Source organism: Sturnira hondurensis, unplaced genomic scaffold (assembly GCF_014824575.4).
Source record: "Sturnira hondurensis isolate 20B ecotype Veracruz unplaced genomic scaffold, ASM1482457v3 Scaffold0004703, whole genome shotgun sequence".
NCBI classification, from domain to species: Eukaryota; Metazoa; Chordata; class Mammalia; order Chiroptera; family Phyllostomidae; genus Sturnira; species Sturnira hondurensis.
In genome coordinates this window covers 194,577-207,478 of record NW_028077334.1, presented here as the reverse complement: position 1 = coordinate 207,478, position 12,902 = coordinate 194,577, and the positions used below count along the sequence as shown (strand labels likewise).

General features: G+C 38.0%; 1 protein-coding gene across 1 annotated transcript; it reads right to left on the bottom strand.

Annotated features, from left to right (window-relative positions):
* Window positions 1-1,376: 1,376 nt before the first annotated feature.
* LOC118986912 (olfactory receptor 7A10-like) lies at window positions 1,377-2,300 on the bottom strand. Its single transcript, XM_037045961.1, has one exon. The coding sequence runs from the start codon at window positions 2,298-2,300 to the stop codon at window positions 1,377-1,379; it is 924 nt and encodes a 307-aa protein (XP_036901856.1).
* Between the last annotated feature and the right edge of the window lie 10,602 nt (window positions 2,301-12,902).

Here is a 12,902-nt window from a genome sequence, read left to right as displayed (position 1 = left end):
GCCAGAGAACTTATATGTACGAACCATGGACATGAACTAATGGGGGTGAATGATCGTGGGAAGGCGTGTGCAGGGCAGAGAGGAATAAAGAGGGTGAAGAAATGGGACAACTGTAATAGCATGAGCAATAAAATACACTTTATAAAAAAGAAAAATTACATTAATCCCTTCACCTTTCTGGGATAACTTGTTATAAAGGAGTAGGAAACTGAATACAATCAGAGCAAACTGAACTGAGGGCAATTATAATAATCTGCTACTTCATACTTTTAGCTTTTGTACTGATGTTGGAGGACAACGTTCACAATCATGCTTTTATTATAATGTATTTCAGATAATTGCATAAAAGTGAGCTCACTGAGGTTTCCTTCCAGGTGATCAGGACAGGATTTCAATGTGCATGTTTGTGCAGGAAAAGTGATGACTCTTTTTCACAGGACTGGGTAAGATTTTTAACTCCTGCGTGAGTCATCCTTTAATCATAATGACTAAAGACATTCCTACACATAAATGAGATACATATTGTAAGATATGCATATTGGTCACTCACTGTCCCTTTGGTAGATTTGGAAACATTTGGAAAAAGAAAGACATTTTATATAGAGCACTAGAAGGGGTCCGATTTATAGGGAGCACATTGAAAGTTTTCAAGCAGAAATAGAAAAATAATTCAGCACACAACACTCCATGTAATTCTTCACCCTTCAAAAATGGACATTATATTCCACACTTCACTGAATAGATGTGCAACGTGAAAAATATTTTGTATAATAATAAATTGTCTGGCACTTTTTCCTTCATTGTACATATGGTCATCTGTTACATATTAGATCAGTCTATTTATTAAAATGTATATTTCTTAGTAGACTCTACTTGGAAACATGGATTTGATGGTCAGTTTCTGCCAGAGGCTACATAGGTATGTAGACACACAGCTGAATAACACAATGAAGTATATAAAACCAGGAGACCAGCTATAAAACCTACCAGCATGTCCAAGTCTACATTAGCAAGAAGCACAGTAATGTAGTGCTATGGAAAATAATGATGATCATGTAAGTAAAAATGTGGTCCTAGATACTCATCTACAACAAAATTATACACATGACCTCAGTATCCAAGTGTACTTTAGTCCAAAAGAGTAGTATAATACAGGACTACTCTTTCAGTAAAACAACAGAAACATTACTTGGAATGATAAGTGTCATAAGAGAATAACTGTGCTAATGTAATTCATCTGAACCCATGAGATACATGAGAATTTCTAATTACATATGGTCCAAAGATTGTATTAACTTGTGTCAGTAATTCTTGCTGTGAAGCTTTGAACATTCAGGGGAAATTCTTCAGCCACATACAGTTGGCCATTGAAAAGCCTACCTGCCAAGGAATCTTTCCAGGGCCCTCTTTATGTCCTTGTTCCTGAGACTATAGATAAAGGGGTTCAGCATGGGTGTGACCACAGTGTACATCACTGAGGTGACTGCACTGGACTGTGAGCTGTGGGTACCAGCAGAACCAAGATACACACCTAGGCTTGTACCATAAAACAAGGAGACAACTGAGAGGTGAGATGCACAGGTGGAAAATGCTTTATACTTCCCCTGAGCTGATGGGATTGCACATATGGAGGACACTATCTTAGAGTAAGAATATAGGATCCCAGCCAGGGGACCAGCACCCAGCAGCCCAGCTGAAAAGTACATCAAAATGTCATTAGGAAAGGTGTCAGAACAAGCAAGTTGGACCACCTCTTTGAGTTCACAAAAAAAGTGGGGGATTTCCAAGTCTGAGCAGAAGGACAGCTGCAACACCATTAAGCTTTCTAACAAGGAATGCAGAATACTAATGATCCAGGACAGCAAAACCAGCAGCCCACAGAGGCAGGGGTTCATGATGACTGTGTAGTGCAGGGGGTGACAGATGGCCACATACCTGTCATAGGCCATGACAGTAAGGATGAATTCATCCACCACTGCAAAGTGTATATAAAAATACATCTGGGTGATGCAAACTGCATAGGTGATAACTTTGTTCTGTTTCTGGATGTTCACCAGCATCTTTGGGATGGTGGTGGAGGTGAAACAGATGTCTACCAAGGACAGGTTGGAGAGGAAGAAGTACATGGGCGTGTGGAGGTGGGAGTCTGAGCTGACGGCCAGGATGATGAGCAGGTTTCCCAGCACAGTGATCAGGTACATGGAGAGAAAGATCCCAAATAGGACAGGCTGCAATTCTGGTTCCTCTGATAGTCCCAGGAGATAAAATTGTGGAATATGTGTACCATTGCCTGGTTCCATATGGTGCAGGTGACTACCAAAAAATAGAAAAAATTGAATAACTAATTTTCCATCAGTGACAGAATAAATGCTGCATTTCTACTTTAGAATCTAAAATATCATTTCCATATTTGGTACAGTATCTGGCTCCCATTAAGGCATGTCTACTGTCATTGCTCATTAAAATTCCCTTTTCTACAATCAACTAATTCTTCAAATACCACATATATTTGCTTTTATATTGGGTATATTGTTCATGCATTTCAGGAATATACTCATATATGGACTTTACACCATGTTCCAGGTACTGTTCAGAGCATGGGATGATGAAAAACAAAAGTCTCCAGAAACTAATGATGGTCAAAGAATATAATCAAGTAACAAAAATAACATAACATATCTAATAGTTCAGATGCTATATACAAAAGTAAATCACGTTAAATAAAAAGACTGGACAAAGGATGGTTCTTATTTTTTTCATTTTTATTGCAATTTTCCTATAACCATTTAACCTCTTGATACTCCCTAGTCTTCCACAATCACACACTGTAGTTCATGTCCATGAGTCCTTTTTCTTTTTCTAAATCCACCACCCTCTAACCTCCCACTTAATAGCTGTCATCCTGTGGTTTATTTATAAATATGTCTTTATTTTACTTGTTAGATCATTTTGTTCATCATATTCCAAATGTAAGTGAAAGCCATATGACATTTGTCTTTTTCTGACAGGCTTACTTCACTTACTGTGAAGTTCTCCAAGGCTATCCATGCTGAGGGTCTTTTTCATAAAGTTTAGCAAGGCTTGCCAACAGGCACCTCAAAGAAGACTAAGCAGGAGGCTTAAGGGGGAGAAAGTGTTTGCCAGGCAGAGGAATAATGACCAGTGCAAAGGCCCTGAGAAAGATGGTAGTTTTGGAAAACTAAGGTTCAAAATAAGCCAGTATGTCTCGAGAAGGAGAGATGGTGCCAGAAGATATTAAAAACCAAGGTGGTCTGTGTGTTGCTGTTGAAACTTCACAGAGATTCCCTCTGGAACACTATGAAAATCTTGCAGTTTATTAATCTTGTTGCAAAAGCATCCTGTGCAATGAAAAGAATTTCCTCCTTAGTCCCTTCTCTTGATGGAGTTCTGGTACTTGTATTATGAGTCAACTTGTAATACTTGAGTCCAGGTACCCCTGCTCTGAGCACTGCTCTCTGTTTATGAGCCACACTCGGGCACACACGAGGGGTGACAGATGGCCACATACCTCTCATAGGCCATAACAGTAAGGATGAATTCATCCACCACTGCAAAGTGTATAGAAAAATACATCTGGGTGATGCAAACTGCATAGGTGATACTTTGCAGTTTCATAAAGTTTCTTAAAGTTTCATAAAGTTTCATAAACTTGGCCTCCTCGTGTGTGTGGTTTCAGTGTTTTTCCACTCACTATTTAGGCTACGACTATCTACAACTCAGCTGTCCAGATCAGGTATCCTTATAAGAATTTAGACATACTACCTCGATACTAAAGTACACCTCCCATAAAGAAATGAGCTTGGGGTTCCAAATTGGAATATCCATTGTATGCTCTGTATTTAAAGAAACATAAATGTAGAGGGAGAGAGAAGTATAAAATAGACATGAGGAAGAGACAAGGTCTGTGGATCATAAACTTAGGTGGTCCCTGAGAGATGATGAGGAAGAAATGTCTTTGGATTCTGGCACCTTTCAAATCTTAATTATACCCCCTTAAAAACTCAAGCAAAAATAATAAAGGAGAAAGTATATATTTGTCCAAAACACAAAGGTAGTTATCAACACATGATGTGGAAACACCTTGCATATTGACTACCCCAAGTGAAAACTGAGCAACAAAATAAACTATATTTTACAAAAGGAAATCTTTTTTAATATCAAGCAGTAGGAGACTAGATTACTTGTTCCTATTCTATATTTATTTGACCAGTGGGTTTTTATAAGGTTAAAATGCAGAGGGGACAAACTCCTTCCTCCCTTATGTCATGTGGCCCCTTATGTTTTCTTGGACTTTGGGTTTGGATCTCATTTTTGGCAAATCATTAGGCACTGTCTCATTCTGGTTCAGATCTTCATCCAATATACAAAGGCCTCCTCAATGTAAACAACAAAGCCTGCACAAGCCATGACAATCTATCCTTTTACACTGAGTAACTTTCTTCACATGATTTCAGCCTGAGCGCATTATCGTGCAAACATTTATTTCACCTACTCTGCCTTCACCATCACAATGCCAGAACTGAACAAGTAGGGCTTCACCTGCTTGGTTCACCTTTTTATTTTCATAAATGTATATGTTTATATGTACATTTACCCAGAAAGCCAATGAAGTAAATGTGAAGTTATGAAGTGATAAAAATGGCAGGGGGAATAAAACCTGGTTAAACAAAGTGATTTAGCACCTGTGTTAAAGAAAATTCAATGGGGAAATATGAGACTTCTGGCCAACGTGTAGGCATAGGTAGACATACTGTTACTCCTTGCACAACCAAAAGAAGAACAACAAATTTAAAAACAAAATCAACCAGAACTGACAGGGAATTGAACTTTATTGAAGTCCAACAACAGGATTTAAAGAAGAAACATTCATCCAGACTGGTGGGAGGGATGGAGACAAGCAGCTGGGCAGACAGGGCTCCTGGCAAGGCAGTGCCTGGTTGAGTGCGTGGTCCCCAATTTGTGTGCAGATAAACTGGGAGGAACAATAGGAAGTGACACAGAAGACGCAATCCAGGGTTCCAGTGTGGAGATTAATGCCTCAAAACCTCTGACTAAAAAAACCTGTGAGGATTGATGCAGTGGGAGAAACTTCCAGCCTCTCAGGAGAATTTATTGGAGAGACCCACAGAGTCCTAGAACATACACAAACCCACCCATCCAGGAATCTGTACCAGAAGGGCCCAATTTGCTTGTGAGTAGTGGCAAAAGTGACTGAAAGCCCACAGAGACCTGACCAAGTGGCATTTTTCCCTCTCTGACCCCTCTCCCACATTTAGTGCCACAGTGCAGCAATGTGGGTTGCCCTACCCTGGGCAATATTTACGGCTCTGCCCCTTACTACATAACAGGCATGCCGAGATAAAAAAAAAATGGGCCAAATGAAAGAACAGATGGAAGCTCCAGAAAGACACAACTAAGCAATGAAGAGATAGCCAACCCATTAAGTGCACAGTTTAAAACAGTGGTATTCGGGATGCTCACAAAATTGGTTAAGCATGGTCACAAAATGGAGGGAAGAAGTAAAGACTATGCAAACTGAAATGAAGAAAAATGTACTTGGATCCAACAGTGATGGAAAGGAAACCAGGATGCAAATCAAGGATTTGGAGCTGAAGGAAGAAAGAAACATTCAGCCAGAACCAAATAAAGAAACAAAGACTGAAAAAAAATGAGGAGAGGCTTAGGAACGTCCAGGACAACTTTAAGTGTTCCAGTACCCACAGCACAGGGGTGTCAGAAGGAAAAAAAGGAAGAGAAAGAAATTGAAAATGTTTTTGAAAATATAATGAAGAAGAATTTCCCCAATCTGGCAAAGGAAATAGAGTTCCATGAAGTCTAGGAAGCTCAGAGAGTACCAAAGAAATTGGACCCAAAGAAGCACACACCAAGGTACATCAGAATTACATTACCCAAGCCCTGGATGGTGTAGTTCAGTGGATTGAGTGCGGGCCTGTGAACCAGATGATCGTGGTTCGAGAAGCAACCATGCATTGATGTTTCTTTCCTCTCTCCTTCCCTTCCCCTCTAAAAAGATAAATAAATAAAATATTTTTAAAAAAGAATTACATTACCCAATCTTAAAGATAAGAAGAGAATCTTAAAAGCAGCAAGAGTAAAGGACAGTTACCCACAGAGGAGTTTCCATAAGACTATCAGCTGATTTCTCAAAAGAAACCTTACAGGCAAGAAGGGACTGGAAAGAAGTATTCAAAGTCATGAAAGGCAGGGACCTACACCCAAGATTACTCTATCCAGCAAAGCTATCATTTAGAATGAAAGAGCAGAGAACGTGCTTCCCAGACAAGGTCAAGTTGAAGGAGTTCATCATTATGAAGCCCTTATTTTATGAAATGTTAAAGGGATGTATGTAAGAAAAAGAAGAAAATCAAAACTATGAGCATTAAAATGACAACAAACTCACAACTATCCACAACTGAACCTAAAAAAAACAAACACCAAAATGGACTAAGCAAAGAACTAGAAAGGGATCAGAATCATAGCAATGGAGATCAAATGGAGGGTTATTACTGGGGAGACAGGGGAAAGGTAGAAGGAATAAGCAGCATAAATGATATGTAGAAAATAGACAGGGGGAGGTTAAGAAGAGTATAGTAGATATGGAAGCAAAAGAACTTATATGTATGATCCATGGACATGAACTAAGGTAGGGTTGGGGAATGCAGGTAGGATGGGATTGCAGAGCAGAGGGAAATAAAGGAAGCAAAATGGGACAAGTGCAATAGCATAATCTATAATTATATTTTCAAATATTTTAAGTAAATAAAATAAAAAACAGATGAGCCAGGAGAAAACCACAAAAGAAACACCCAAAATTAAAAAGACTGGCTTTACTGAGTGCATACAGAACAGTGGGAATCTCCACATACTGTTGTAGGAGTATGGATTGGTACAACTACTTGGGAAAGCTGTTGGGCAGAATTACTAAAGCCAGTCATATACACATTGTGTGATCCAGCAATTCCACTCGAGGCATACATACATATGAGCATGAAAAGATATGCCCAAGAATGTTGAAAATAGTGGTACTATTTGTAACAGTCCCGAACTGGAAACAGCCTAGACATCTACCAATATTACAATGAATTTATACAATAAAATACAGTAGTCTTTCCCTTATCTGCCATTTTGCTTTCTCTGGTTTCAGTTACCCATGATCAACCACAGTCTAAAAATATTAAACAAAAGATTTTGGAAATAAACAATTACCAACTCATTGAAAAATTAAATAAAGCATAAAAACTAATGAAATTAAGGTATAAATACCAATGTGCATTCATTAATTATATTGGCAGAGGCACAGACAGAAGGTAATGCCTGATGTTCCTAGACATGGTGGCAAAGCAGAGGCTCAGTTTTATTTGTTAGATCAATCAGGAATTAGGCCTTACTACATAACTACATTTAACACATAGAAAGGTCCTACTTCTATATATTTGGAAATATTGGATTGTTGAATAAAAGTTGGGAAAATAGACATCCACCTAGAGGAAAATGAAGTTGATCCCCTACTTCAGTCATGTTACATAAAATCTGGGGGATTGCCTACTCACTGGGAGAGTGACCAGGCCTTTTATGTGAACAGATGGAAAACTATATATTAATATAGATAGGTGGGACAATCCACCATAATTAAGTCAAGAGACTCAGGAGTAAAAACACAGACATATTTAACAAATAAAAGGCAAAACATCTTATGGCCAAAAGATCCCTAAACTCATTAAGAAATAATAATTTTTATTTATTTTTATTTTCATGTTCTTAATTCTATTAAATTTATTGGGGTGGCATTGGTTAATAAAATCTGTAGTTTTCAAGTCCTGTATGTTGTATTGTGTGTTCAGTTGTGTTGTGCCCCAAGTCAGGTCTCCTTCTGTCAACATTTATCTTCCTTTTCCCCTCTTCTACATCCAACCACCATAGTTTTTAAAAATCATTCAAAAAGCTGACAATGAAAAAATAGTAATCATATAATAATCTTCAACTTCCTCAAAAAACATCAAATATGAATATTTGATCAAAATCAGAAAAACTTCAGCAAAAAACAAAAAAAATCTTTCAAACTTGTCAGCCTGGAGAAAAACTTAGGGAAATGTCACATTGACTGGGGTGCAGACTTTTAAACAGGTAGCAAAGGGGTGCTCTGATTTTTCCTGGCGGAACTGTGAAGTGTTACAACATTGGGAGAAAGGGCTGAAGGCAGCTACACACACTACAAGCACCTGTGTCTCTATCGCAGGGCTCCTCAGTCTGTGCAGGACTGACATCCTTGGCCAGATGTTTGTGTGAGAGGGGTGGTCTCTCCAGGCCAAGGAAGGATGTTCAGAGCATCCCTGGACTTCACTGACACCTCTCATATGACAGCCAAAAATGTGTACAAACATTGTTCATCGACCCCCTAGGGGAACAGTATTGCCTCTGTAATACCCAGTAATATCCAGAGGTATTACATAAAATATTTTAAATGTAACAATCTCAAAATATTTTCTTATATTGCTATAATAGCAACATATCACACGACTCCACTCAAAGAAGATGAGCAAACCAATTAAAAAATGGGCAAAGGACTGAACAGACACTTCTCTAAGGAGGACATACAGAGGATCCAGAGACACATGAAAAGATGCTCAATATTGCTAGCTATCAGAGAGATGCAAATTAAAACCACAATGAGATGCCACTTTACACCAGTCAGAATTCCTATCATAAACAAAGAAACAAACAACAAGTGCTGGAGAGGTTGTGGGGAAAAGGGGACCGAGTTCACTGTTGGTGGGACTGCAGACTGGTACAACCACTATCAAAAACAGTATGGGATTTTCTAAGAAAACTAAAAATGAACGTGCCTTTTGACCCAGCAATTCCACTATTAGGAGTATATCCTAAGAACCCTGAAGCACCAATCCAAAAGAACCTATGCACCCCAATGTTCATAGCAGCACAATTTACAATAGCCAAGAGGTGGAAGCAACCTAGATGCCCATCAGTAAATGAGTGGATGAAAAAACTATGGTACATTTACACAATGGAATTCTATGCTGCAGAAAGGAAGAAGGAGCTCCTACCCTTTGCAACATCATGGATGGAACTGGAAAGCATTATGCTGAGCGAAATAAGCCAGGCGGTGAAAGACAAATACCATATGATCTCACCTTTAACAGGAATCTAAACAACAAAACAAACAAGCAAGCAAAATATGACCAAAGACACTGAAATATGGAACAGGCTGACAGTGGCCAGAGGGGAGAGGGTAGGGAATTTCAGGGGAAATAGGGAAGGGATTTAGAGGAACATATATAAAGGACACATGGACAATAAGTAAAGGTGGGGGGCAGAAAGGGGAGGGAGGTGGGGAGCACTGGGCGGGGGGCAGGGCTGGGAATACAAGACAGAAAACTGTACTTGAACAAGAATTAAATAAAAAAACATATCAAGAAAGTATACCTTAGATTTCAAGTTTGACTAGCACAGCCACTCCACAGAATATTATGTAGACATGGAAATAATGAATCAGCACCTTACACCCTTTTTGACTGGAGGGAAGATGATAGATATGGTTGAGTACAAAGGAAGGGTGGATACATATGAAAAAAAACTGTACAATACATAAAGAGTATTTCTGATGGCCAGGATGCTGTTTATGCATTTATACAAAAGCCCATGAGTGTATATGTGTGTGTAATATAGGAAGAGAAGATTTTTTAAAAACTAGACCTTATGGAATAAAGATTACCAGCAGGAATGTAATTATGTTAAGTATACTGCTTACAAACTGTTGTAAGAAAAATAATTAAGTGAGAATGAAATTTATTTATATTAAGAGAGAAAATAATAATAACTTAACAATATCAACATGGGCACTGATCCCCAATTAAATTTCCAAAGTCTTAGAAATAAAACAGTGTAATTGAAGAACTTTTAACATCAGGGAGAAAGCAGTATCTAAGTTATAATTTCTTCTTATATAGAGATATATGGATTCAAATTATCTTATGGAAGGTACAGATAATCTTTAGTCAAACCTTTATGAAGAGTGCCTTCCAGAGGAGGGTAGATTATGCCAATTTTGCAAATAGACCTAACCACAGAAGGCCAAAAGAGCAATAAAGAATGATGGAGATGTGACCATGTTGGTAATATGTGTGCAGGGTGATTTATTAGTGCTAAGTACACAGAAGAACATTCACTCTCATTGTTTGTTTATAACAAGGATTCACAAGTGAAGAATATATAAGTAACAGCTCTATTTTTTTCAGTAAGAACAGTAGAAAATAGAAAGGCAATGGAGAGAATACAATGTGACTAAGTGTTACATTTGAGCCCACACAATTAACAAATACTCTCCAAATATATGTTCATAAAACTACTCAATGACAACAAGAAAATAATGGGGAAAAACCTCTCCAAATCCTTGTTTATTAGAATTCAATGAAAAACAGGAATCAAAGAATGCTGACCCCACTCTGCAAATGTCAGGAATTTGCTGATCATTTATCATAGAGGAAACAAATGAATAACTAACCCACAAATGTGTTCAGGTCACAGGTAATGAAGTAATGGCAAAGTTAAGCCATTTAGCACACCTCCTTTTACTTAACAAATACATTATTTTTCATGCCAACTGAATACCCAGAGTGAAAAAAGATACTGTGGAATGTAGGTGTGATGACCACTGTTGCAAGGTAATATTTGCAAGACGTATATTGAATATGGGTCTGTCTCATCAATATGAGACAATCTTGAATGTGCCCCATTATGAAAACAAAGAAAAACTTGCCCTCACTTTACTGGACAGCTCTCCATGCCTAGTACTCTATTTTCCTTCTTTCTTTAGTGGCAAAACTCCTTGTACATGTTCTACTTTCACTTGAAATACTTTGTGCCTCCTATTGCCACCTCAATTGGGCGGCATCACTAACAAATCAGTGAGTTGTTAGTAATGACCCATGTGTTGCTGACTTCAATGTTCACGTCTCTTTTTAGCATCACAAACAAATCATGAACTAGTTAATCAGGCAAGAAAACAATTATAGGCTGCTGGCTGTCAAAGACCTCAGGTGAACATGCTTGGCTATGGCTCTCTCTTACCCTTTCCTGAAGCACCTGCTGTACCCTTGGCCTCACCTGATCAGGAGCTTTGAGAAAATGAACTCCCTTTGAAGAAAGTCCAGTGTCCTGGATGGATGACAATGGAGGCTGAAGCCCTCTGCTGCTCAGACAAGACAGCAGGAAGGAGTCGAGCATTGGTCTCCTACACAAACTTAGGGTTCCAAAAGCAACAACTAATTTCCATCTAGCCCAAGGTCAAACATGCTGAGAGACTGGAGATGAGGAGCTATTTACAACTTCCTATGTCTCATCACTTGGTACATTTCCGTCTTGTTATTCCAACCTCTAATTACATGATTTCCCTGTGGATCTAGACAAAAGGGACCATTTTCCTGGAGACTCTGCATTCCCAAAAGACCAGATTGGTCCTTCAGTGAGTCTTAATTTTACTAGTTCTTTCTCATAAAGCCTGTGGGTTACAAAAGACTAACTTCCCAGCACTTTATCCAAACCCTCATTGAAAATTCTCCCAAATTTAACACCAAGATTCCAGTCTGATTAGAACACTCAAATCCCTAAATTTTGAATTGTGGCAGGGACTTGGCCCCTCATGTCCACAGAAAATTGCTATTTTTCTTTTCAACAGCAGGGAGAACTAAGTTCCTTTGACTAAACCTTGAGTGTTACACGCTGGGATTCATGACATGTTGTCCAAAACATTTTGGAATTTCAATCTCATATCACAAGACCTGCCATTTAGCCCCTCATTATGAAATATTTGTTACTTATAAGAAATGCATTTACATTTTTTGCACTATGGTCTAAACTTGAAGTAGAAAAGTAAATAGATTCTTTTCTGTAGCCTCCAGAAGAATGCTAGCTCTCCAAATATCTTGATTTTAGCCCATGAGGCCTCATGAATAAGAGCACAAATGTGTTTGTTTTTAAATCACTGCTGTGATAATTTTACATTAGCATTAATAATAGAAAACAGACATTTATCCAAAGAAATTTCACTCTAGAAACTGAGATAAAGTGTCTCATTTCATTCATTTATCCCCCTGCCTCTCCCCACCCCAGGAGTGAAAACATTTTTAATTATAATCTCCCATTAAGTGGAAGATACGTATAATCATTTTGTAGATATTTAGCCTCTCTGGCTGGTAGAGAATTTCTTCTTACATAAATGTCAATGTGCTTTATATTTGATTCTTTTGAAGCAGTTATATAGGAAAAGAAATTCATTTAAATTTATGTCTACCATTTACTTTAAATCTTTGTGTTTAATTTTCTAAATCTTTAAATTTTATGTCAATTTAAATATTCACTATTTTCATTTCTATCCTTTTCAACTTTCTCTTTTTTCTTTTCAGATATGAGATTATGTATGAATCTGTTTGTGTCCATATGTCTGTGTGTTTATTTGAAATAAAAATGTATATGAATGAACATATATATGCATACACACCACTTTAATACTGAACAGTTTATTTAGACTCAGCAAAATACGTCCACATATCCCATTTATTTACTTTTTTGCAAAGAGGGAGTAGTGTTATTTTTTACATTTTTATTGATTATGCTATTACACTTGTCCCAACTTCTCCCCCTTTGCCCCACTTCATCCAGTACCCTCATTCCCTCCAGCAATTCCTCCCTTAGTTCATGTCCATGGGTCATGCATATAAGATCTTTGGATACTCCAGTTTTTATACTGTTCTTACCATTCCCCTACTATTCCATACCTATCAATTTGTACTTCTTGATCCCTGTGCTTTCCCCCCCATTTTCCCCTTCCCCTCTGAACTGATAAC